Below are 27,457 nucleotides of genomic sequence, written 5' to 3'. Positions count from 1 at the left end.
ACAAAAAGACAAACGATGAAAAGCTAAAACCACCAGTAAATAATTTTCAGTATTTTTGCATTTCTAGGTGATGTTTCGTTAACAAAAACATAATTCACCTGAATTCACATTATTTCGCTGGAAAATCGGATAATTTTGTGCATTATTAGAGAAGAGAATGCATATTTAGTGGTGGCCATCATCACGGGTCAACGAAAACCCTTATGAAAATACAATGTTATGTATGATTGGACCTCCAATTAATTGCAATGGTTTTGATGGATCCGCTGAAAATGATTCCATCGAAACAATAGAATTGAAAACGGTCCGGGCTCGGTTTACTCGCCAGAACGTATACTAAAACAGTTGCGGTATTCGTAGTAAAGTAATACATAAATGTATGTTTACATATCTCGTCCAGGACATATATGTATTCTACACACCTGCAGGTGATTAAAAAGCTTATTTTCTACCCAACGGGAGAATTCATGTAGTTTTTGAAACTTAAAAGTTATTAAAGACAACATTGTGGTAGTATCGAACAGAAAAATATTAAATTTCAACTCAACCGATTCTTCGCTCTTATTGAATTTTGCTGCTTTCTCTCCCATGGGTTCTCAGTCGACAAATGTGATTTTACATCTGAGGTTCCGACTTTTGTTTCTCAGAAAAAGTTTATTTTATCCTCGATAGAAAATCAAACCCTTGGTTTTCTGTTACATTGAAAAATGTGCAGCCGAGTGCAGCGCACCCATTGTGTCCTACATTTATCGAAAATGTTTTACATGTGAATGTTTTGGGTTGATATCGTTGTATCTCTAATGCGTGTGTGTCAATGATTTAATAGAGTATTGATTGGCCCTTCGTAGAACATTTTTTTTAAATTAAATTGAAGCCAAAGTAACATTAACTTCTTTCAGTAATTAAGCCGAGATCAGATGTATGGTTTGTGTAGAACCACCTAAATTATTCACTTCAAAAAACATCTTAGTTTATTCCTAGATATCAGTCGAGTACCATAAAAGTACCATAAATTTTACACTGAGCTTTTGCTTTACTTTTAAATGTATGAAATGCCGGTCTATTACACTTTTATGTCATTGGTATGTGTAAAAAGTACAACTACAACCGATTTTGATGAAATTTTCTTCCCTGAATGTGAGGTTATTTGTGAAACTTTTAGTCAAATACGAAGTCCGACTTATGCTTGAAATGATATGGTAAAAAAATTGATTGTGCCTACCACTTATTTTCCTTTAGGGAGTAGCGAAATAACAAAGATTTCTTTAAAATAAAAAATTCTTCGACACCTGTTCAACAAACATTTTTTTTCTCGTATTTGGTGCTACATTTCATTTTAAAAATTCCTCTCGGCGGATAAACTAGAACATCGTCTGTCTACAAAGCGAATCCACAGTAAAAATAATCCAAGAAAAATCCTCAAATTTAAAAATCGAGACAAAACCAATCCTTGAAAATTCTGCAAAAACGACAGAGAAAATCCTCAGAAAATCATTGAAGTCTATTTTAGTAAAGACAGAAATTTGATTTGTTAGTTGCAACCAGCGAGGTCTTTAAAGTTTTCTCATAATTTTCGAACCAATTTTTTTTTTTTAGATTAAAAATGAATATTTTGAAAACCATAATCGATTTTAGATGGTGAAAAATGAAGAAAAATTCATGCTAATGCAATCTTTTGTCAACCGGAAAATTTTGGAAAAACTTAGCAAATGTTGGCAAATTGTGGCAAATCGATTTCCCAAAAATAGACCCTGACCGAGACGTCATTTTAAATCGAAGAATGTTTGAAAAATCCTTAAATTTCCATGAAAACCCATTGAAAGCGTTGAACAAATCATAGAAGATTCATGAAATTTTCGAGAAAAGTTTCCTGATGAAAGTCATCTGTTATCCAGAGAAATCGGTAAATGCTTTGTCCAACTTTTCGCAATAAAATGTGGACACGAATTATTTTCAAGTGGAAGCTCTGAACGTGTCATATCACCCCATACTTATATTTTAATCAAATATCACACAGTAGAATGAAATGCGTTTGTGTTTTATTCAAATGAATAATTTATTCAACCAGTCAACTGTTGCTACAAAACCATTAAAAAATATTAAAAATCTGTTCATTAAATACAACGTTTTCTATGTAGAATGAATGTAAACTCTGATCCAATTGGAAACATTTTTTATTTTATAATAATTTTTATCACATTTTTCCATTTGTCGTATGTAATAGCATATACATAATCGTACGTACTGCACATGTAATACTGCATGACAATCACATTTATTTTATTATTTCGTTAATTCTATACGAAAATAATATTTAAAAAAAACTTTTCTTCTTTTTTTCTATATTTATTTAATTAGGATGCTGGGTGGTGTAGCCGGTCGACACATGTCGACTAGGCGACGTGGATCGTCGCCAATGGTGCGTTTGGTGACATCATTGGAGGAAGGACAAATTCAAGCGAGGGTATCACCACGACGACGACGTGCTGTCACAACCAGTGATCATAAAAGCTGTGCACTTATACAAACGAGACTGAAATTAGGCGATATTATGTGAGTGGAAATTATATGATTTATAAGTATTTCGTTTTGATATTTGCGTGAATAGAGCGTCGATTGCGATGATTTTGTAAGACGACTTACTTATGTAAGTCTATAAAAATGGATTTTATTATTCCAGTTATGAATTGTCCTTTTAACCTTTATGTATCAAGTATTCACACCTGCCATCTCGATACGTCTAATCGTTCTCCCCTCGGCGAGGGGCCCTTGATATAAATAAAATCGGAACGCAGTGTCATTAGAATATCAAGAATGAACGTGCAGAACTTAATTTACAGAAGCAATTTTCGACCACTGACTGTGTCAAGGATGACCTACTTAAACATTCGTGTTTGGTAATGTATTGCATTGATGATGGCGTTGAACACACATCAAATGTATTTCCAGTCGATACATATTGTATACCGATAACATGAGACAGAAATCGTATCGAATTATGAAATTGTAAATGATACGTACGGATATGACCAGGAGAACCACTTTCAGCCTTCACAGATGATTAAATGAGAAAATAAAAATAAAAACTCGGTAGATCAACCACAAAATAGAATAGTAGATTACAGTGGATGTGGCGTAAGTAATTCATTACATGAGGTAACAACTTTGTGATTTAAGTAAACTTATAAGCTTGTCTCTTGAGCAACAAGAGCCGAAGGCGAGGCTTTAAGGTATACTTGTAACTTTACAACTACAGTTGTCATCTTAACGAAGAGTTATCGGAGCAGGTTGCTCAAATACACGAAAGTATCCAATGAATTTTTAGTGACTGCCCTATCCGACCGAAAGTTGAATATCAAAATAATAGATCATTTTCTCAGGTGATAAACTAACACGTAATTATCAACTTACCCATGGGGCAGGCCAAAGGGAGTAGTACTCAGGTAATCGACGTATTCCTCAACAAATATCCCATGCTACCCCTTCACCTATTTGCTTGCCACCATTTCAATATCGTTATTCCATTAATAACGATAAAAAGAGTCTACTTACAGTATACACAATAATTGTTAGCCGGGTGGTTTGTCCAATTTATATACGGTTATTCGCCAAACCCATGAATAACATTTTCAAATAATGTCAAAAACCGCAACAAATCAACGTCAATGTGTAACGTTAAGGCTGCGTTTACGTTCTAACAATGGAAAGTGGGAGGAGCTTCAATTGTTCACTCGTAAATGGAGTGCTAAACGACGTAAGTCCGCTGACAGCTTAATTAAAAAATAAACCGGAAACATAATTCGAACCCTTTCGCCGATTCATCAATATTGCAATTTTGTTTTTCAATGAAAATCAATTAAAAAAGTGGAAGCTTAAAATTGATACATTATGATACCGGTAAATATTGCCAGCGTTATACACTCGCGTATATTACACAAAACACTAGTGCGGAATGAAATTCAAGAGTGGCTGTGTAATCACGGCAGAGTAAAATAAACCAGGCAGTAGCGGTTCATTTTCGAAACGTCAAGTAAGGGACCTAATACACTGTATGAAAAATTTTGTTCGCAAAAAATGTAGAGGTACTAGATTATTCAGGTCCTTAGTCAACGTAGCGCTCTTGCCTGGTTAACTTTACTCTGTCGTGGTGTAATGTAATATACAAGAGAATATTACGGGTATTACGAATGTTACGAATATTGTCTGGTATCATATGTATATGATTATGAACCCTAGGTACATAATAATTACGTCAGGCATAGCCCAAACTATGGCAGAATTAATGCTCGCTATATTCAACAGTGTTTAATGTCGCTATATTCACCGTAATGCAATAAAATTAATTTCGTGTCGTTCTCCCTATTATACAAAATATAACAAAGACCGAACTGAACGGTTGGAACATTTTTAAATAAAATGGTTATTTATGACATTGAGTGTAAAATTCTTTTTTAGGCTCATAATACACATAAACACATCGATCGTAAGCCTAATAAAGTACTTTACACTGAGATTCACGCATTGATTTATGGAATAGACGCATCTAAAGTTTGCACATTTTCACATTGTGATGCTGAGTGATAATAACAATACACTCACAGCCATCTTCTCTAACTAAAAGCAACTTTAATACAAAGAAAAAAGTTTGTCACACAGCATAGGGTATATCATCATTCCGATGAAGGAAATATTGAAATTTCGAAGATAATTTTCTGGGTCTGTTACATACCTCATTCCAATGGCAGTCACTGTGTATAATAACCCCATATCAATTTGGTTACACATTAAATAAGTATTTCACCCCGAAGTACCATTCCCAAAATTTATATTGTAATTTAAAGTTGACAATTCTACAGAACCCTTACCGCTATTAAAGCTACATCAATGCCAAATTTTCGCGCACACAAACGACGAGATAATAACGCTAACGAATTGTGCAACAAGTTTCATTTACATGTATATCACAGGGGTGTAACTTAGAACAATTTTTATTGTCGCTGCTTAGAACATTTTTGATTTTTGTACCAGCCCTGTTGAATGTCGTTCAAAAATATCGAATCGTTTTTTAATTTTCTGAATGAGCTCATTACCGACAATACCACAACATGTACCGAAATATTTTTTTAACCGGTGGGTGGCGAATTAAAGTCGCATTTGCGTCTAGTTCTCCAATTAATTTAATTAAAATCTGATTCTTATTGTAAAAAAAAACTTGGAACGAGCCGAACAATTCTTATGATCTGGAATTTTGATTACCCAACGCAGATCCAGTCAAATAAATCGACAAACATTTTAAATGCAAATTTAACCGATTTCTGTGATACAATTGGAAATTCCAGATCATACGAATTGTTCGGCTCGTTCCAAGGTTTTTTTTTTAAATAATATCAAATTTTTATTAATTTAATTAAAGAAATAGATGCCCTAAACGAGTAATGTTTATAGTTTTCGGCAACAACGATTTTCTGTTATAGTAACTTTTAATTGTCTTCGGCAATTGCCTCGATGGTATTTTACGACAATTTTTATGGTAAAGTACACCCGTGATGTATATACACCACGTTGACTGAATGTAAGCGATTATTTTCTGTGAAAAGCTTTGCGATTGGAAAGCTTTTGGTGGCATCATTGCGATGTCGATTCTGTGAGGGGAAATATCGTGGATACAAACCGAAGCACCAGTTTCGAATGTGGAGTATGTTTAGAATACTTTTTGAACACGATGAGAGTGATGTTCTCTTATCAACATTGCGATAATGACAAAAAGAGCACATGTATGGACGTGTTCAGTAGATACTTCGTACTTAGGCTAGACGTTCATCTATAAACGCAATAAGATTCACTGTCGTATTTCTTTGGTATTTAAAAAATCGTGCAGATACTGCTCAAATTCCTATATTTTCGAACGTATCACTTAATCGAATAAAATGGATTTTTGAGAGTTTGATAATTTTATGCCACTACCAATATATTACAGAGGACATGCAGTCAAGATTTTATGTTTGCAGTCTTATGAATTTTTTACAAATGCTTTTATGGGCTGTTTTATAGGCTTTTTCAACATGCATTAATCGAGGGCCGTGATTTATGTTTCGTCTTCGAGAGGTGCACATTTTGGTTTTTGTTCTGTAAGGAAGTTACTTTACCATATGCAGCAAAAAATCACAAAATTGTCGTCAAGCCATAAAAAAGTAAAATTCGTTTCACGTATTCATGAAACGGTTTTATTCAAAAGCTTCAGAAAACATTTATGGTTGGTTGATACCATGTACATTGTACATCCAGCCCATAAAAATGATTTATATTTCAAGGTTTTTATTTTGTTAAACGTTCCACAGTAGTCAATCAGCGATTTTATTTGTGTTTGTTCATTTGCACATTCACTAGATTTATTTACCGATATAGGCACGTCAATTATGCCTATGGAATTTTCAATTGTGGTAATTAGTGGTACTTCACCCACCAGCAATCTGTGAATCGATGACGTGACACTTCATAGATTTCGATAAGTGGGTGATGTGTGCATCGAGGGCCACATTTTCAATATTTAAGAGATGAGTTTAATATGGAAATGTCGATCAATCTCTAGCGAATTGAAAATATTATAGCACATAGCCAAATTGTAGTTCGCAAACGGGCGAAAAAACAATCCCAGTCGTAACAGTCTCTAGAGTTTCTAATACATTCATTGAGCCACAGCTTGTTAATTACTGCAGTAGCGTAATGCTTGATTCCCACTTACGCCATTTTGTCCCCGTTTAGCTAAACCACGCCTGGGTTTGTGGTTTAAAGAGTTAACGGCTCTCTCATGGAGTACTTTTTCTTGAGTGTAAATCAAGCATAACCTTTATATGGCAAGAATCAGAAAAAGATCATTGGTTTTTTCGGTTGACAGTTGCTACCAGCTGCAATGATTATGGATATTCATTAAGTATGGTTTAAACTCAACAAAAAGTACTCCGTGTGAGAGAGCAAACTGTCAAGCATTACGATTGAAAAATTGTCTTTTTCTATTAATTTTATGTATCCATTTCCCGATGGTAGAAAATTATTTTCTTGTTTCGAAATTGAAACATCCCTCCTTGCGATTGGGAAATCTACAGACAATTGACTTCTTGTCTCTAAATTCAGGGTCCCATTATCGGCATTGAAAAATCCTCAAAAAATTGACTTTTTTTCTCATTTTATAATTTCCCGTTACGGGATATAGGGAAATCTACAAAAAAAATTCTAATTTTAGTGTTGAAATTCCTATATTTGGGGTAATATACAGAAAATTTCCTTCTACCTTTTTGGCTCTCCTCCATTCTGTTTCATAAACAAAAGTCGACGAAAGATCCCATTGGAACAAGGTTTCCGGTTTCCCCCACTTTCTTCTTCAACGGCAATGATGTGTGAGCGCATAAAACTTGATGTCAACCAGCTTTTGCGTATCTGGATTTCAGATAGTTACCACAATCGGCAAGCTTATCATACATTCGACATTTACACTTACCTATTAAAACAATGTGAAGTGCAGAGTTGCTGGTGAGTTTTGTTAACAATAGAATGTTTCCCAGATTGAACTATGTAAATTTTTGCCAGACGACTGGATTAATGACGATATGTATGGTTCAGCAGTTCCTGCACAAATGTTAAGGTAGGGATATGAAATTGATGTGGATAATCTATCGTTACTGTAGCTATAAAACGGTAAATTCAAAATGGCTATACGTGACGCCAGTTTATGTAAATAATCACCAGGACAAACCAGTAATGAACAAAGTGTTCAGCAAAACATCTCCGTTGCTAGCACTGGTAGATCCAGTAGAAGACATTGATAAGCAGAATATGAGGAAAAAAGAAGACGCCTCGATTTGGATTGCGCTGTGATACGAGAATGTTCTAGTCATATTTCAGTGAAAAAGGACCGAGAATGTTTTATATATCCATACTCGTTCGATTGTCTATTGTAAGGTCATTTGTGTGAAAATAGAAAGTTGTAGAAAGTTCGATGTTCATTAGTGGAGGCATGAGCGCGCGTTAGCACAATGGCCGTGACGCAGGTCCATTTACAAAAAAAAATGAGAAGAAAATTTTAGAAATTTTTTTTTTTGGTTTTTCCACACAGAAACAACAGTAGGCAGAAGACTGGTACATCCAGTCAGCCTTAATAACACTAACAACCATTATAGACCATTCACAAATTTTCAGTATAAACTAGGCCCCACCACTTGGGTGGGTCAGGTCCCTTGACTGCTTCTATATATTCATAAAATACATAATCCTCAAAACAACTCTAAAACTAAACAATGAAATTGAATGCATATGTTAGGAGATAATACCACAGAAGTGAACATCTTAAAATAATAAACATTTTTAACTCTTCTGTAAAACATTAAATTTATCCATTGTGTCTACGGATGTAAATTTTATAGCTTTAAATGCATAAGCCTAAAAGAAACAATCCAATCAGGCATAGATTAGGAGACAATACCGTAGGAAGTAGGCAAACATCCAAAAAATAATTGGAATTTTTAACGACATCCTAGAAAAATAGTTCTGTTATCTTGTCAGCCTGATCTCCCCCGAAAATAATTTTGATATCCTTAAAAACTAAAAGTGTTTTTTCTCATAAAATTGATATCCAAAAAAATATATTTCATATACGATGTGATAAGCCCAAAAACTTGTGTAGTTCTGATTCCAAACGTAATAGAGTTGATAGAAAAGTATCAGAGTTGACATTTATTATTTTTCTATTTAATCGAACAGATCACCTTTAATCTTCGTAAAAGGATAATTTATGTAAGTGTCGAGCTCTTCGTAAAAGAAGAAATTCCCTGGGGTTGAACAGAACACCTTGACGTTCATATTCGCAAAAGGAGAAAAATATGTTCGGTTAGGGCGAAGTATAACACCTCTCTGTTCCTCTTCGTAGAAGGATAAATTCCCAAGGGTCGAACAGAACACCTCTTGGAAGACAAGAAAATAATTTTTTTGTGATATCAACGGAGCATTTCAGTGAAATCAGATGGAGGATATTACAATTTATTTTCTGGGACCACAGATATTATTTCAAAGAATTAAATCAGTAAAAATGGAGAATATTTCCCATTTTGAACTCTTGTTAAACAGAAATTTGTACATTGTGTCTTCGAGTATGAATGTGGCTTAAAATTCATAATCTCGAATTGACAACTCATTTATTATCGTTATTCAGTCAAGGAATCTTATTCACCCAGTCACCAAGAAGTATATACTCATCGACCATCAAATAATCAGGACAAAAAACTTCTGGGAATAACTCCCAGAACATTAGATCGAATTTGCTGATCTGTGAACCAGCCTTGATGAACTGGATTCTTCAATGAAGGAAACGAAAATTTCTAAGATCGGGTCAGAACTACCCCAGTTGTTGTCCTAATAAGAAATGAGAAAAAAATTCTAAAAACTAATATTTCCAAAATCGTTTCAGGATTGCTCAAGTTTTCGTGCAGGGAATATTTTGAGAAATCGGTTTCTCAAAGATTTCTCAAAATTTCTTCAAATTTCTCAAAATGTATTTCTCAAATTTCTCAAAAATTTCTTAAATTTCTCAAATTTCTCATAAATTTCTCAAAAATTTCTCAAATTTCTCAAAGAAAATTTCTCAAATTTCTCAACGATTTCTCAAAAAATTTCTCAAAAATAGTCCCTGTTTTCATGCCATCAAAAAACAGTCAGAAAATTATTTCCGGAATTACTTAAGTTACCGTGCCATCAAGCGCTACAGACATTTCAGTATTTTCCGTTTTTTGCTAACATTTTATACATTTCACAAAATCGATCATAGTGAACGTAATGAACGTATGCGCGTAAGACATATTTTATGCGCAGTGAAATTTGTAGTCCATCATTGTACCTTTAGCATAGGATCACGATCTCCCACTCGTCAAATGAAAATTTGAACAGTGGTGCATAATATGTATTATTTGATTAGAAAAAAGCTTCAGATTTCCTCAAGTAATATTGCTTTAATTAATAAAATGAAACAAACTCTTTCGGGAATAACTCCTAGATCTATCTGATCGAATTTGTTCATCTATTAAGCAGACCTCATAAATTTGATTCTTCAAAGTAGGAAAAAAAATTCGAAAATCAGATTAGACATACTTAAGTTATCATCCCATCGAGAAAATAGGCAAAAATGCTTCTGGGAATAACTCAGGGATCATTGATCACATATTGTCCATTTACGAAATTGGACCCAAAAATGTTATTCCTCGTCGAATAAACCAAAAATTCCCACATCTGGTTCAGGATTTTTCGAGTTATCGTGTAATCAAAAACCAGACAAAAATGCTTTTGGTAATTACTTCAAGATCATTAGTACTACATTGGCCATCTACTAACTTGAACCCGAAAACTTTATTCCTCGTCGAATAAAACAGAGGGATTCTTTTGAAAAGCCGTCTACCAAAATCGGACCCATTTCGCCTGGGATTGATATATACATGGTTTGAAAGGTCTTTGCCAGTAGACCTCAAAACAGGCCTCACACGGTCTCTAGCCACACCTGGTTGCTGGTTGAACATCTCCGAAGTTGGTAAAAAGGGGATTTTTATCCGAATTTTTTGGCCGTTATAAACGATCGTCCCGGGCGAGAGTGGGCTCGTTGGAAAGCTGAGTTCAAGTAGTTTCGGGTCATGCCTAGTTTAATTTAATTCATTGATATATGTTTGCAGAAATCTGCAAGAAAAATTTTCAAAATCTGTGTGAACTTTAGACAGGTCTGGGATGATACTGATGACGCTTAATGTGAACCTAACATGCTAGTCGTAACATACATTGTCTAAGCTTTCCATTGATACCTCATTTACAGTGCTGGTGATTGCTGGCGAGTTTTACGAGTAGCGGTTGTACTACCATAAAATTCTGTTATGTCGGCAATCACCAGCACTGCAAATGAGGTATCGATGGAAAGCTTAGACAATGTATGTTACGACTAGCATGTTAGGTTCACATTAAGCGTCATCAGTACCAGCCCAGACCTGTCTAAAGTTCACACAGATTTTGAAAATTTTTCTAGCAGATTTTTGCAAACATATATAAATGAATTAAATTAAACTAGGCATGACCCGAAACTACTTGAACTCAGCTTTCCAACGAGCCTACTCTCGCCCGGGACGATCGTTTATAACGGCCAAAAAATTCGGATAAAAATCCCCTTTTTACCAACTTCGGAGATGTTCAACCAGCAACCAGGTGTGTCTAGAGACCGTGTGAGGCCTGTTTTGAGGTCTGCTGGCAAAGACCTTTCAAACCATGTATATATCAATCCCAGGCGAAATAGGTCCGATTTTGGTAGACGGCTTTTCAAAAGAATCCCTCACAAGAATTTCCAAATATGGTTAAGGATTTCTCGAGTTATCGTGAAATTCGAAAGCCAGACAAAAACGCTTTTGGGAATTACTTCCAGATCATGAGTCCAACATTGACCATCTACGAACTTGACCTCAAAAATGTCATCCTTCGTCGATTAAAATCAAAAGTACTAAAATTGGTTCCGGATTTTTCAAGTTATCGTGCTATCAAAAAACCAGAAAAAAAGTCTTTTGGGAATAACTCCCAGATCAGTACTTTGATATTGCCCATCTGCGAACTTGACCTCTGGAATTTTATTCCTCGCCGATTGAAACTAAATTTGTGAAAATCGGTTCAGAATTACTCAAGTTATCGTGCTATCAAGCGCTACGTACATTTCAGTATTTTCCGTTTTTTGCTAATATTTCATACATTTCACAAAATTGATCATAGTGAACGTATTTTATGATATAAGACCCTTGACTTAACAGTCAAGGGAATTAGGGACTTGCGTCACTTTCATTGTTTTTGGTTGTTCTATAAAGACCAGGGGTCACTATTGGAAATTTTATTCCAAATTATTTCACTTTAGACGAATGTATTAGACTTGTGGAAGAATAACCGATCCGTTCATATTTCTTTGATACATTTGTGCAATCAATTCCACTAAGTTTCATATAAACTAAGGTCGCCCTGACTAATAGAATGAATTGTAATTGCAACACTTTTTAACAATGATAACCTGGTCTGAAAGAGATGAACAGATTGCGTACAAAGTACAAATACAGCTGACACAATCGGCCGACATTATTTCTTGTGAAAACTTTCAACTGGCCGGAGCACATTCTTTCAAAGTCCTGTAACGTTTACTGATTTCGTCGACTTATCGTTGGTGTGAACACTTCGAACTACCTGAGTCACATTGTTTTAAAGATCCTCTCAGAAGTCGCTAATTTATTCGTCTGTTCTCGTTTGTTGAAATTATTGATATCCAATTATGGTAAGCTGTAAAACAATTGTTTCTCGATTCAATCGTTCTTAACGGGTTCCTTTCTAGTTGTTGGCAAAAAATATGTGGAAAAAAGACGCCGAGAAGGGGGACTTGTACTGCGATTTGTTCGCATCGCAGGACAAACAATTCCTGCAGATGAATTTTCAGATGACAAAAATGGACAGCGCAGCACGAACCGTTGAGAAAAATCCCATTAATTCGATAGCACGGCGCCAAGCCGGCAACGTATCGTATAAGAATGGCGACTTCGTGAAAGCGATGCAATGCTACAATGACAGTTTGTGCCTGGCTCCCCCCAATTCGGATCTCGTCGGCATAGCGTATGCCAATCGATCCGCTTGCTTCCTCAAACTGAAAATGTATAGGGAATGCCTTGTGGATCTCAGACTAGCTAAAGAGGAAAACTATCCGAATGAAAAAACCGATAAGCTTAGTGCCCGTGAAGCTAAATGTTTATCATCTATAGCAGATCAACGGATAATCAACGATATCGGCTCGAAGCTGAGCTACGATCCGGACAAGACGTATCCATCTGTAGCAAATGTGTTAAATGTCGAAGAGGATGACATTGGTAATTTTATAGCGACCGCTAAAGAGGATATCGGCGTTGGCAAAACAATAATCGTCGAAAAGGCCTTTGCTACCTACTCACTGATGGGCCACAATTTGAAGTGTAGCGTCTGCCTGAAAATAAACACCAATCTGGTACCATGCAGCAGGTGTACACGTGCGATGTTCTGTCACGAGAAATGTATAAATAATGCCGCACATGATGGTGAATGCGGTCTGGTATTCGGCGGTTCAGAAGCTGATGATGCTGTCGTTTTGAAAGAGGTGCGCATAATTCTTATAGTCATCGATATGTTTGAAAATGCGAACGAGCTGATGTATTTTGTCCAGAAAACTCTTGCCCATAAGTCAGTAGACTGGCCCGTTTCTGATGATAAAACTCAATACAGTGATTTTCTCAAACTTCGGTTTCCACCAGTGAATTCCACGCAATTCGTTTCTAACCTATATTACATGTACCACCTAGCATTGGACGTTCCCGAAGTGAGTGAGTACTTCCATACCGAAAAGCATCGCCGATTTTTGATGCATCTCCTTTGTCTACATTATCAAATAACCGAAAACAATACCAACTGGTCAAAACGTTTCTTCAAAGTCAACAATGAGATGAAAGGTATGTACACTCACTGTTTGATAGGCGTACGGAATAGATCTTTCAAAGTGTCCTGTGCACCAAATGTGATGAAATGCGATCGTAATGACCTGTTCGTATTTATAACAATTCGACCGATTAAGAAAGGAGAACAACTGCTGGCCTCCATTTATGACTATATTCTATTGGAACCCAAGGAGAAGAGACAGATGGTGTACTTGGAAAAATGCAAAACCGTTTGCACCTGTTCACGATGCGACGGTATTTCTGCTACATCGGCACAACGACAAGCAATAGCATCCGATCCAAATTATCAAATCGTTTCGACTATTGAACGTGATGCTGATATACTGGCTAATGAGCAATTCGTTGCTTTTCTGAACAAGTACGGACATATTCCTTGGTGTGATGAACTCGGTAAAGTTGTTGTTGGCTATATGAATTTTTTGCGCGATAAATTGTCGAGTCAATTATTTTCGTCCGATATGATTATGGCGGCCGCGGTCGTGAATGAATTATTGTAAAGTTGAAAAGTAAATTGTCGAGTCAAGTATTTTCGTCCGATGTGATTATGGCGGCCGCGGTCGTGAATGAATTATTGTAAAGTTGAAAAATAGGAATAACAAATCGAATAAATTAAATCTTATTTGCTGAACCATAAAAACGCTTCGTTTTCTTTCTCAATTATGGACTTGACTGTTGGATCAATGAACGGGAATAAAAAAGGAATTAAGGTTCTACCTGCTGCAGAAGTAGGACCATAAAGCAGAAAATATTCATCTTTCAGAAACCGCCTGACACAGTCTTGTCACTCTGTACGTGATGGTTGGCAGCAACGCATTGCAATCCAAGTACCAGAACATGTTGATTCCAGTGGTTTCCAGTGCGATGAGAATGTCCTTTTTCACACAATCGATGTTCGATGTATTTTCTCATACAAGAGATAAAAAGTTGAGTTCCCGTATGAATTTTGTTGATCCGAGGCGAAGCCGAGGTCAATCAACACACGAAAACGAGTCTTTTCAACTTTTATCCCGAGTTATGTATTGGATTTTACATGCTGAGGGCGTCGAAAGAAGTGCATAAAACATGAAAAGTACGGCTTTCGACGCATGTAGCATGTAAAATACTATTACATGCTTTTGACACCTAAACCAAATTTCTTGTTTTGCCTAGGTGTATAATAAGCCACTTTCGAAAGCTTTTACAGTGGTTTCCTGATGTAAATTTACATGTAAGGAATGGTTATTTGTGTACCTATTTTGGACGATTGATTTTAGGCAATTTCGCGGATTGTAGGCCACTTCGTTCGGCAGTATAAAGCAGGGCCTATTATGTAGAATTAATTCGCAAAATTTGCAAAAATTCACAAAAATTCACAAAAATTTGCAAAAATTTACGCTTCATTTTCAGCACATTTTGCAAGTCTTTGCGTTCTTTTGTCTGTTATAGTGCAATTTAAAGTGAATAAAGCTATTAATTTGACTTTGAAGGTGTGTAGAAGTTATTTTTTGAAAAATTTTGCAAATTTGTGGAGAATTTTGTGGGAATTTTGGATAAAGTTTCGAATACCACAGACTATCGATTCGTCGATTTAATATGAAATACCATCAATCGCGACACTAGTAGCGCAACTGTTGTTGATTTACTGAAAACATAAAATTTTAATGGACTCATTACTGCTTTGCTCTCATAAAAAATCACACTTTTGTATCAAAGCTGTTTGGAAGATTGCGATTTTCACTTACTTTGATTGGAAATGGCATGAACAAATGTCCAAAAACATAGCACTGTCTCTAACATTCATTAGCCCCGTACGAAGTACAAGGGGCTAATAGGATTACGATGCCGTGTGTAATTGATGGAATTCGAAGCAGACGGTAAGGGCAAAGTGTTTGCCTATGTTCGAAATAGTGAGGCTAAGTTCGAAGATGAGCGATTTTGGGTCGACCCCTCCCGAGCTGGGGCCCCATAAGTGATTTAACATTTTCCGAAGATATCTGCGGCCATTCAAAGGCTACACATGTAAGTGATACGTCAAATAAAAGGTATTTACAATACCGATCGACAAAAAAAAAGTTAATGGAAATCGGATGATCGACTCGTTAGTTAGACCGCTTGGTGTGAACTAGATACAGGGCGGCAAGCCGTTTTTGCTTGTAGGTTGGCCAAATTTGAACGGATTTAGATGGATTTTGCTTTTTTAGATAGGTATTGACCGTACCAATCAGGGAGTTCATGGAATTCGGTTTACTGGAGCGTGAGCTAGGTCTCTTGGAGTGAGCTTATATGTGGCTACTCGGCCGTACAGTGAAGGTGGTGTTTTTTGTTAATATCTCGAGTAAACTTTGACCGAATTTCATGAATTTTTTTTTTGTTTGAAAGGTATTATGGAATGTAAAGCAGCCGTACTACTTTCTACCTCCTAAAAAAAATGGCCGTCGGCCGCCATTTTGGATTTTTGTAAAAACAATAGAAATCGGTGAAAATGATACTTACAAAGCTACTGATCAGTGGGAAGTGATTGGTTATGTGTGTGGGGTGTTTCAAGCATCCCAAATATGGATATCTATTTATAAATATATACAGCTATATTGAGCTATATAACGGTGTAGATAGTTCTTTTGAGCTATATACTAGCATATTTATTAGTAAAATGTTTATTTATAGGTAAATATAGGTTAATATAAATTGTTGCAAAATTTTTTAATTTTTCTGTTGTGTTTGTGTGTTTTTATTAACAACAAGACAACCTTTACGAGAAAATGCAAGGTTCATTTTGATTGCATGAGCTTCCGAATATTTCTTATGTTAATGCTAGAAGCAGAGCTGTGCCAAAAACCTTAAATCAGGTCACTGACCGTGATTTGTGGTATTGTGACAATTTTTAACTTTAAGCGTAATTTTTTTTTGGAATCCTTTGATGTCCAGGAGTAGTGGCTAACTATTGACTATTGGATTCGTAATTAATCACTAGGGAACAGACGTCATGTACATGGATGGTGACATAGTGCGTTGGATAGGTCTCGGTGCCCTGAATATGCAACACACCTCCGTTCGTCTGTGTGGAGAGGTAACCAACTCGAATATATGACAATGAAAGTGTAGAGATCAGGTCTGCCGTTTGGACCTCCTGAGTGCAAATAACACCTCGATTGGTCTCGATCACCTACCTATCTGTGGTTCAGACCAGAAATTCTTTTGACTGTGTGGGTGAAATTATTTCTGGTCTGAACTACAGATAGGTGATCAAGACCAAAGGAGTTGTTATTTGAACTAAGGAACCAAGACCTATCCAAGTTTTAATTGCATCGAGATTTGCGTTATGGTGACAGTGAATTGTGGTATTTTATATGAAGTTTAACGGAGACCGATATTTGGATGTATTCCAAAATCTGAAGGATTCAAGGTCAAGGTCCAAGAGAATCGTGATTTGCGGTATAATTTATTTTACTTGTAAATTTACTTACGCAAATCATGGTCCGGTTTTCGCGTTCATAAATCACGGTCAGTGACCTTACATTTAAATATTTGTCACACTGTATTCATTCCTTGCTAATAATTAACATGCACGGTAACTTGATTGATTCTCAATGGATTTCCAAGAACTTCGAGGGGTGAACCACTCTGAAATAATCACCAAATAATCCAAATAATCCTACGAAAAAATTAGTGGTTCACCCCTCGAAAAACTTTGTTTTATTCTACGGGGAATGAAACTCCTGGACGCCGATTCTCGAAACATTCGTAACTTTAAGAATTTGTAACTTGACAGTTCTTATGGGATTTTATACATGCACCTGTCAAGTTATGAATTCTTATGCTCAAAACAAACGATGCATTGAAAACGTGTTTGGCAAGGCTGTATACTTTGGGGAGGTCACGCAATTACAGATACGCGGGTTACACACCACAGTTGACGATAAAATGGCCGATTTCATACAAAAATTCACCTACTCTGATGATTCTCGTCGTCTTACCTCCCCAAAGTATACAGCCTTGGTGTTTTGGCCCAATTTTTCATGACGAAATTTTCGAAACTGTCAAATGAAGGACACTTTTTCTATTCAAAATTGCGACTGCAGCATCTGTCAATGAAAACTAGGACCAAAACACGTTTTGAATGCCTCGTTTGTTTTGAGCATTAGCGTTACGAACGCTACGAACGATGATCATAGAGAAATTTTCAAAAGAATTTTTGTCGCGCCGTTTGTTAACACAATAGTTCGCGTATTTCTTAACGGATTTCCAAAAACGTTTTTATTCGATGAGGATTGGTAGTTTGGGTTAAGTTCGTTTAAGGAAAATACTGAAGTAATAATCTAAGATTTATTCCGAAAAGAATTTTCTGCGTGATTTCTTGGTGTCTATAATAGAAAACAAAATTTTAACGAGTGTGAAGTTTACGAACTTATTGCCTATCCACCCGGAATATTGTTGTTACACGTACATTTCCCACCCGCGGAAAGCGGTCGTTACGGGAACTTTTTCATTACATCGCAAGTGAAGGAATATTCATATGAAAATTCATTACATACCAGCAGATTTTCATTACTTATCAGAAAAAATGTATCACATGAAATATGCTTTAGGATTGAAATCGAAACAATACTCGCGATGTTATTTTAGTTTTGATTTCACAAACTTTGTCACTTGAATTAAGTGCACACCAATCTCAAAACAAACGAGGCATTAAAAACGTGTTTTGGTCCTAGTTTTCATTGACAGATGCAGCAGTTGCGATTTTGAATAGAAAAAGTTCTAACTTCATTTGACAGTTTCGAAAATTTCGTCATGAAAAATAGGACCAAAACACGTTTTCAATGCTTCGTTTGTTTTGAGCATAAGCAAATTCATTAAGAACTTTCGAATTTTTTTTTTTTTTAAAAGTGACTTCACCTCACTCACAGCAAAATTTATTGTAACACTAACAAAATTGACAAATATTACGCAAAATATGAATCTAGCACTTCACAAAAACAAAACAGTCGAAGTAGTTTGTCCAAGGATGTATACTTTGAGGAGGCATCCCCAAAGTATACAGCTTTGAGTTTGTCAACATGTCATCAAAACAGTAGTGTTCCTAGTGATACTTTCGTTATTAATGTTATGAAGAGGTGTGAGCCGATTTCATGAGCAGACTAGATTCGTTTATAAACGTTTCAATGCAACAACAGATTGTTTTGTTGGTTTTGTTGGATCGGTATTTTTTATGTTTATTATTAGTCGGGCAGTGAATGAAATAGCGCGACATAAATGTTGTCAAATTATACATAATTTAAGAATAATCTTATGATATTCAAGAATCTGCTAGTGTCTTCTTGAACACTTTTGGTTTTGAACTGTCAGGTCCTTGGGTGGAAAAATGTACTCGTAACAACAATATTCCGGGTGAATAGGCAATAAAACAGCATACATTGGATGCTGCTTGGTAGTTCATTACACTCGGAATCAATTTTGTGATTTCGTGAACTTAAGCAACTCGCTTTGGAAACGGTTATTTTGACTCGTGTTGTTGCATACCTCGCCTTCGGCTCTCTACACTTGTCAAAAAAAACCGTTTCCAAAGCTTGTTGCTCAAAATCCCATATGTGAGTTCAACTCGTATCACAAAATTGATCCCTCATGTAATGAACTACCTCCGCAGCATCCAATGTAACATACTATTCCTTAATCATAAACAAATTTTCAGCAGATTTATTTCAAAGAGTGAACATTACGAAAAGGGCCTTAATTCAAGCAAGAATCAATTCAAGCATTTAAGCAAGAAATATGCCATCCTTACAGCGTCCATTTAGAGACAATAAGACTTAAGCATTCCTTGTTTGAAAATGTGGGAATAACTTCACGGTGTTTGATATTTTTGTTACAATTACAAGAATCTATTGAGTAAAATCAGTCAGTCAAGGGACCCAAAAGGTGGGACCTAGTTGATTACGAAGTTAAATGCAAGGTAAATATAGTGAGGAGGTAATGCCATTCAGACGCGTGGAGGTAATGCCATTCAGACGCGCGGCCTAGCACATAAGTTCGATGCCAATGACATCTTTTTTTAAAATGGTTGACTACGATTTACTTGTATTTCACAAAAATATTTTCGCTATCTCACAACAGATGGCCCGACTTTCTATTCCATTTTTTGCTTTCAACGAAGGGATGAGATGGCGTTTGTGTCGAACTTTCGTGATACCGCACTTCTGATTCGGCTATATATGGCATTACCTCCTCACTATATTTACCTTGGCGAAATGTTCAATTTTCCCAACAAAATTGGCCATTGTTCGTTAACTGACCATGTCAATGGGACAATGCATTTTTTGCAATATTTCTTTCTAAGTCATTCAGTGTAAACGATGGCTGTTTAAACAAAAGAAAAAAAAAACTGGGTGTAAAGTTGTTGGCAGAGCCTAAAATTTATTGATGAAATTCATTTTTTTTGTAAAGAAAGGTAAACTTTTAACGATCAAAACTTGTAGATTTTAACTTAAGTACACAGAAGTATTTAAATGTCACGGAAAAAGTTTTACCCACAGGGTTTACAGGGTTTAGCGAATAAAACATATTTTCATGGTACAAAGGCTTCTTCTGCAATTCATTTTAGATGGAACGTTTAGTCATTTCAATTTCGAACCACACCCTTCAAGATGTTAGTTCGTTCTTGCGTAACCGTTGAGGTGGTTGTGACACCTTTCAATAAGTTTTTGGTTATATCTCCAACCGTTAATCCAACGCTACCCACTAGTCCAAAGATGCTTTTTAGCGTCGAATTTAAAGCCATGGTTATGTTAACGAAAGCGGTTAGCAGTTCTTTAATACTATCTCCTAACGGCAAAGTGACGCTACAAATAGCTTCTGTAACTTGTACAAGCGCATACTCAAATGATAAAGTGGACGACTTAACAGTTTGTGATACAACAATGTCTCGTTCGTTCAGCACATCTAGAGCACAACTATATACTCCCTGAACTGTAATTGCCATGTAACAATAAAGCATATCGAAAACCATGACTGATTCGTGCACTTGCTGAGTAGCTTTCTCACATTTGTTTAGGAGTGTTTCGTTAATGAGTGCCACGATGTTCATCAGTGTCTGTAATCTTTTCAGTACACATTCGTAATCAATTTTCTTTCTACATCCGAATAGACGACAACTTTTAAGGAACGCGTTCATATAATTTGAAAATTCGCGACCAAGAGCTCTAATAGCATCCGTAAAGGAACATATTAGTTCATCACCAATATAATCAGTTAATGATTTAGCGACGTTGACAAAATCGTCGACGATGGATAGATAAACTTTGTTGAATTCAACAATGATATTCATACCGCTCCGGTTCAGATTGATGCATTTGCTCAACGAATTTAAAATTCCTGTGGAGCTCGTTGTGACAATTGTTGAATTGGAATCGGTGAAATAAATCAATTTCTCTATGAATTCTCCCAATGATCGCACTGCGACATCGCCTATGTCCTTCGCTTTACCACAGAATTTATCAGTTGCTCCTTTCACTCCGTTGTAATGTCCCTCAACGCCTTTAGCCCAGGGTGCATCTTCGACCGGACATGTACATGGACAGGCTTGTCTATGGTAGCTTTGCCAAATTTTTACCACGCTGAAACTGACCTGTTCTGTAGTTTCAACATTTTCACCAGCATCTACGGTCTACAAATTTTTCCATTAATCGAAATGTGATACTTTAAAATGTTTTTCAATACCTTGCAAAACAACCCAATCAATCCAAATACCAGCAATAATTTCAAGAGCTTCATTATTGTATATATTACTTTAAACCGGACGTAGGTTAAACTCTGGCTGGGTTACGCAAAGGCTCCGAGTTTTATTTGAAATTTAATAGCGGAGGGAAACTTACTGCTAAAAACGGTGAGCATGACTTAGTTTTGATTGGAAGATGCGGGAATAGACAAAAAAAAACGAATAACTACAATAAATTTAGTTTTCTTATAATTATTTGGTGTGCTGCATTGTCCTTTTCACAATTTTTGATAATCATGTCTTCTCAAAGGCTGCCCTGTGACTCCAGATTGTTGTAGTCTTTTTCCGAATCTTCATTTGGTGAATATGAATTTTTCTTTCTTCAACAGGCAAAGGATGGCCGTCCAGTAGTGTTCCCTGTATTTTCAACAAGTTCGCTTTGACATTGGACAGTTTTGCGTTTAGTTAGTTACTTCTTCTTCGGACAAATTGATATTTGTCGATTAGATCAGTTGAAAATAAAGTGGAACAAATATCTCATTGTTGGAACAGCTGATGCTAATTAAACTGAAACCATACCTTTAAACGATGGTGTTTTTGTCACAAGAAATGTTTGTCTCTCGAGTTTTTTGTTTACTTTCCAACCAAATATTATTTCTCTTCTGTTAGTTCGGCAAAAAACCGCGACGCACAAAAAAACCTGTCGTCAAATAATAATACTTGCCACGTTAATGCCATGTCTAATTCTAATATTGTTAGATGTCGGTGTAAAGTATAGACGTCAAGCTAAACCATACGAATAATGGTTTCTTCTATTTAATCAGTTTTTTCTTTGTATGTTTTCTGATTCTATATTATCTAATGAGCATTTGTAGAAGGCGCGATCTTTCTTTGTTCTAAATGAATAAACTAAATTGAAATTGAAATTGTAAATACATTTTCACTGATTTTCAATTTACCAATAAACGATAGTCGGTAAATATGGTACCGGCAAATTCTCACCTTCTGAGTACCTATATTAAAAGCATTTGAAACGTAGCTTAGCGAAAATATATCAAGGCACACATTAGATTTACTAACACTATGTCACAGGACATAACAGAGAAATCTTCGATTTGTGTATTGAAAATGGGTACTATAACTATATGTACGTATACTAGGGATGGTCGGTACTGCGGAGCGTGAAAGAAATTCTAGACGTCCTCAGATACCGAAAAACCACTTTTCAGACTATGGTCTGGAACAACTTAAAGTGGCGAAAAATTAAAAACTGAAAATTTTCGAGTAGCCGAACCATTCTCATTCTCCGCTTCACCAAAAATGTCTTTGAGATTTTGTCGTCCCGTTTTTGGATATGTTTGGATATCTTAATGACATTTAAGGGGATATTTCGGCAAACCTCGATGTTAAATTTCAATAATATAACAAAGTGACTCTTCGCAGTCAACTGCCAATAGTCAATATTGATGGTATTTGCAGGTACAAATTTGAAAAATTGTAAATAACTAAAAAATCTTCTAAAATTAAAGTAGAACAAGTTGGAAAGTTTGTCGGTTTGTTACTTATATCAAAACAAAGAAAATTCGTTCAGTCACAAATTTAGATTTGTTCGTTAATTTGTGAAGTATATATATTTACTCTATATATTTATACTCTTTATATATTTTAAAAAATGTAACGAAAGAAACTGAGTATCCATTGTATAGGCCTTGGAGACTGTTGGTTACATGTACAAACTGTAAAACTAGGGATTGTTTATCTCTTTTACCAATAGCTACTGCACCACCATACACGAAAAATTTCGAAATATTTTAAAGGCCAACATGTGCGCCCTCAACACCTCTGCCAACCACCATAATTTCAGATAAATGCATCATGTATTGTTGGTGATATGCAACAAAAACTATTTTGGTCGTGCAGACCATTTTTTCATGATTTCTGGCGTGAAAACATAATTACTTCGAAGATTTTTTTTGTTGCAAATGACTCAGGAGGGTCCCCCGATTCAATTACTGTATACCCTCTTAAAATCGCTCGATGGCTTGTTTTCCTGTTTTTTCATACAACTTGTTCGAAGTTTTGGCAAATTGAGTCTTAACGCTATTCGCAGACTAATGGTGCCTTCCACGGCAGAGTAAAATAAACCAGGCAGGAGCGGTTCATTTTCGAAACGTCAAATAAGGGACCTAATACACTGGATGAAAATGAACTCAAATGAACACTGACATAAATTGAAAAATTTTGTTCGCAAAAAATATAGGGCTACTAGATTGTTCAGGTCTCTTGTCAAACGTCCACTCCTGTCTGGTTAACTTTACTCTGCCGTGGTGCCTTCACATTGATTGCGTTGCGCAAAATCATTTCTTATCAATGTGAAGGCACCATTAATCTGCGAATAGCATTAATATTGTCTATGCGCAGGAAACTGCGAATAGTATCAATATTGAATATTGGCAGTCAACTTTTCGTAGCTCTTTCGAATTGACTTCGTCACACTAGAGCTACGCAGATGTTTTTTGTATTTGTAATCACCTTGAAACTGAAATAAATGAAATGAAATGAACTGCGAATAGCATCATTATTGACAATTGGCAGTTGACTGCGAATAGCATTTGTCATAATATAAATTGTAGTGCGCGATATTCGCATCGTTTCCCAATATAAGCCTTCATTTTCACTTACTACTTTTACGCTCCGTTTGCTCTACATAATTATGGCCTAACAAATATTCTAAAATTAACATAATTAGGCTAGTTTCGTACAAAATTAATTGTTCCTATGATCCAAAACAATTTCCGGGTACAAATCTTCCAAGACACGGAAACAATCGAGTTGAAACTCAGATTTTCAAAATTCTGTCGAACCGCGATACTTTACCTTACACATCTTCAATTGATTGATTGTGCAATTTATTATGTATTCCACCAGTTTATAATGAAACTAGCGCGTTTTTGATAGCTTAAGTCTGAATTCACATTCGTACTTTTTACCTGCGGTTAGGGTGACGTTTCTATTGTTTAGATGATTTTTGCATTGTTTTAATTCCGATTGTCAAACGGCTGGAAAGCTGAGGCAAAACCTAGGGTGACCTCACCAAGCCTTGGGCAAAACAGCTGGAAAAAGGACGACTATGAGGCCATCTTAAAAAGAGTACAGAAACATCCAAGGATCACTATACTTTCAAGTGAATTTAGAATCGTTAGTCACAAGAAAATGATGGCAAAATTTCAAAAATGAAAGTCGGGATCCATATTTTCTCTGATCCGCTGATAGATAAATTATTTACAACTTCTTTCAATTTCATTCTATGTCTTACATCTCGGAGAGATCTTTCAAATCCCTAATGAAATTGGACTACTTTTAGATGAAAAGTGAGGAAATTTTTTATCAATTTTAGCGTTTTTAGCGCTTTATGCCAGATATTTCTTTCTCCTAACCAAAGCACCTAGCAGGGTAATAGATATTTTTACACGTCAAATAGAGTAGTATTTTGATACCATTAATACCAATAGCAGCCTTAATGGCAATTTTGCAATGACATTTAGAAAAACATAGCTAACGCCGACCCGTACGAAACACTTATTCGTATCAAAAGCCTTTAATGTGAAACTCTTCATTTCTCTTACTTCATTTTCTTCTCTGCTGAAAAACTATTCTTCCTTTTAAATCACTTACATTATCCACTCTTTGCCTTGTTATCATATACAATTAAATTGCCGGAGGCAATATAGACAGCCCCGTACGAAGTCAAATTTCATAAATTCCTATTTAAACAGCTATATACCGCTATATTTAACTATATTTCACTATAAATAAACATTTCACAGATAAATATATGCTATTATATAGCTCTATATGCCTGTATATAGCTCAATATAGCTGTATATAGGTATATATAGATGTCCGTATATGGAATCCCTGAAACCCCACACACATAATAAATTATTTCCATGTTAACAGAAACTCTCTAAGTATCATTTTTCCCAAGATATTTCTATTTTACTAAAATCCAATATGGCCGCCGGCAGCCATTTTGTTAGGAGACCGGAAATAGTACCGACGCTTTACATTCGTTAATACCTTTCAAACAAAAAAAATTCATGAAATTCGGTCAAAATTTACTCGAGATATTGTCAAAATACACCACGTTCACTGTACTTCCGAGTAGCCAGATAAGAGCTCACTCCAAGAGACCTAGCTCACGCTCCGGAGAACATAATTTCATAAAAAAATTTTTCCCTGATGTGTACGGTCAATACCTATCTAATAAAGCTAAAACAGACGAAATATGTTCAAATGTGGCCGACCTACAAGCAAAAACTGCTGGCCGCCCTGTGCCTGTTCCACACCAAGGGGTCTAACTCACGAGTCGGTCATCCGATTTCCATAAACTTTTTTTTTGTCGATCGGTATTGTAAATACCTTTTATTTGACGTATCACTTACAAGTTTAACGTTTAAATGTCCGGAGATATCTTCGAAAAACCGTAAAGCACTTATTGGGCCACAGCTCGGGAGGGGTCGATCCAAAATCACTCATCTTCGAACTTAGCCTGTCTTTTGACATTACCAAACGGGAAAAAAAAGAATTTTCAAAATCGGATGCGTTTTACTCAAGTTATCGTGCAGACAGACAGACGGACGGACGGACAGACGGACATTTTTTTACTTGCTGATTTGGCATCTCTGGACAACCACAATAGGTTTCCCCTTACTCAGGGAGTCCAATTCGACGTGTTACAAACGTATGCGTAAACCTATAAGACCCCAGTACTTCGTACGGGTCTAATTACAATAATTTTACGAAAACACTAGAAAAATAAACGAAAGGCTAAGCTTTTTTTAATAATTTCCCGCACCTTTTCTTCAGTGTTTATATACTTTGCAAAGTAGTTTAATTTATTTGGCAGCTGTTTCTACGATCACTCATGTTTGTAGTGTGTTACATACATCTATCCTGATCATACATTTCCTAAACAAAATGGCAATGAAAGAACATTTTCTGAATTGAATTTTCCCCTATAACGGTGTCCATATATTGAATTTTCTTCGTTATTTTTTTCATTGGGAAAATGTTTACGGGTTGAGTGAAAATACTCCCTATTTATAAGCTACACACCAATTCTAACACACACGCTGATACAGTGTGTCGAAAACTTTTCAAAGATGCATTGTATACAATTTCCAAACAAAATAATTTATTCCGATAAACTGATAGTTGATTTTTTTGTCAACCCTGATCGTCACCATCTATCGTTGTTGGTTGTCTTTTATTATGACAAAACAACAATGGAAATTGACGCAAGGTTATTTTTTTGTCATACATTTTTTGGTTGTTCCATTATCTTCATGTATTTCTTTTGATATGATAAAAAAAGACGTCACCTGTTCGGAGAGAGTGAAAATATATTGCGGGCCGGTAGAATTTTTGAGAGAGAGATTTTCATTTCCATTTTACTCCATACACACAACAGCTGCTACACAAATACATTCTGATAATGCACATGTTTTGATTTTCCCATAGTAAGGGTCGAGTTGTTTCTTCACCAAAATAATAGGGATATTCCCGACCCGACTTTATTTTTTTATACTCGAGTATAAAAATATGAAAGTATAAAAAAATAAGATTTTGACAGACTTTGTATGAAGTTGAAAAATAATCAAAATTCTGACTCGACGGATTTTGGTCAAACAAACTGTCTTTGTGTAGCGCGTGATCTCAGGAGTCCGGAAAGGTAACTAGTTTTTCAATCGGATAAATATTTGCCGAGCGATAAGACTTTGGAAAAAGTTGTTTTTGCATGTTCCACACATCGTGTTTTTAAAGTCTTATCGCTCGGCAGATATTTATCCGATTGAAAAACTAGTTACCTTTCCGGACTCCTGAGATCACGCGCTACACAAAGACAGTTTGTTTGACCAAAATCCGTCGAGTCAGAATTTTGATTATTTTTCAACTTCATACAAAGTCTGTCAAAATCTTATTTTTTTATACTTTCATATTTTTATACTCGAGTATAAAAAAATTAAGTCGGGTCGGGAATACCCCTAATAAAGTTATTATCGGCGAAGACTTAAAATCATCTAATGCCGAGTTAGTTTATTGCGTTGTATCTGCGGTGACAATATTGCATTTTTTTCACTTGTGGTTGTGAAAAATCGTTTACGATTTCTGATAGAAATTTTTTCGGCGTAGCCTTATTCCACTGTGATGTTTCTCCAACTCATTGTCATTTTGTTTTTAC

The 27,457-nt window shown here is 35.8% G+C and overlaps 3 protein-coding genes across 6 annotated transcripts in view; 2 read left to right on the top strand and 1 right to left on the bottom strand.

The window, feature by feature from the left end:
- Nucleotides 1-2,359: 2,359 nt before the first annotated feature.
- LOC119074772 (voltage-dependent calcium channel type A subunit alpha-1) overlaps nucleotides 2,360-27,457 on the top strand; it is a 99,700-nt gene continuing 74,602 nt past the window's right edge. For all 3 annotated transcript variants that reach the window (XM_037181046.1, XM_037181045.1, XM_037181044.1), the window contains exon 1: nucleotides 2,360-2,553. In XM_037181046.1, coding sequence (XP_037036941.1) covers nucleotides 2,360-2,553 — 194 coding nt within the window. The remainder of the gene's footprint in view (nucleotides 2,554-27,457) is intronic.
- On the top strand, nucleotides 12,083-14,163 carry LOC119074774. 2 transcript variants are annotated; one of them, XM_037181047.1, is made up of 3 exons: nucleotides 12,083-12,325; nucleotides 12,383-14,024; nucleotides 14,106-14,163. In XM_037181047.1, exons 1-2 carry the CDS (start codon nucleotides 12,323-12,325, stop codon nucleotides 14,021-14,023), a joined length of 1,644 nt encoding a protein of 547 aa, XP_037036942.1. In that variant the 5' UTR covers nucleotides 12,083-12,322; the 3' UTR covers nucleotide 14,024; nucleotides 14,106-14,163. The 2 variants fall into 2 exon arrangements, with proteins under 2 accessions (XP_037036942.1, XP_037036943.1); XM_037181048.1 differs by having other exon boundaries at nucleotides 12,127-12,325; nucleotides 12,386-14,024.
- On the bottom strand, nucleotides 19,889-21,300 carry LOC119074777. The gene is made up of 2 exons (XM_037181052.1): nucleotides 21,216-21,300; nucleotides 19,889-21,162 (listed from the first exon to the last, which is right to left on the bottom strand). Exons 1-2 carry the CDS (start codon nucleotides 21,267-21,269, stop codon nucleotides 20,119-20,121), a joined length of 1,098 nt encoding a protein of 365 aa, XP_037036947.1. The 5' UTR covers nucleotides 21,270-21,300; the 3' UTR covers nucleotides 19,889-20,118.

This window comes from Bradysia coprophila, unplaced genomic scaffold, assembly GCF_014529535.1.
Source record: "Bradysia coprophila strain Holo2 unplaced genomic scaffold, BU_Bcop_v1 contig_151, whole genome shotgun sequence".
Classification (NCBI taxonomy): Eukaryota; Metazoa; Arthropoda; class Insecta; order Diptera; family Sciaridae; genus Bradysia; species Bradysia coprophila.
Note: the sequence above shows the minus strand (reverse complement) of the source record. Positions and strands in the feature narration are given on the sequence as shown.

Excerpts from the sequence above, each read along its gene's own strand:
- LOC119074777 (XM_037181052.1), bottom strand. The coding sequence starts at position 21,269 with ATGAAGCTCTTGAAATTATTGCTGGTATTTGGATTGATTGGGTTGTTT. Across the intron at positions 21,163-21,215 it reads TGATTGGGTTGTTTTGCAAG|ACCGTAGATGCTGGTGAAAA; the intron begins GTATTGAAAAAC and ends AAAAATTTGTAG.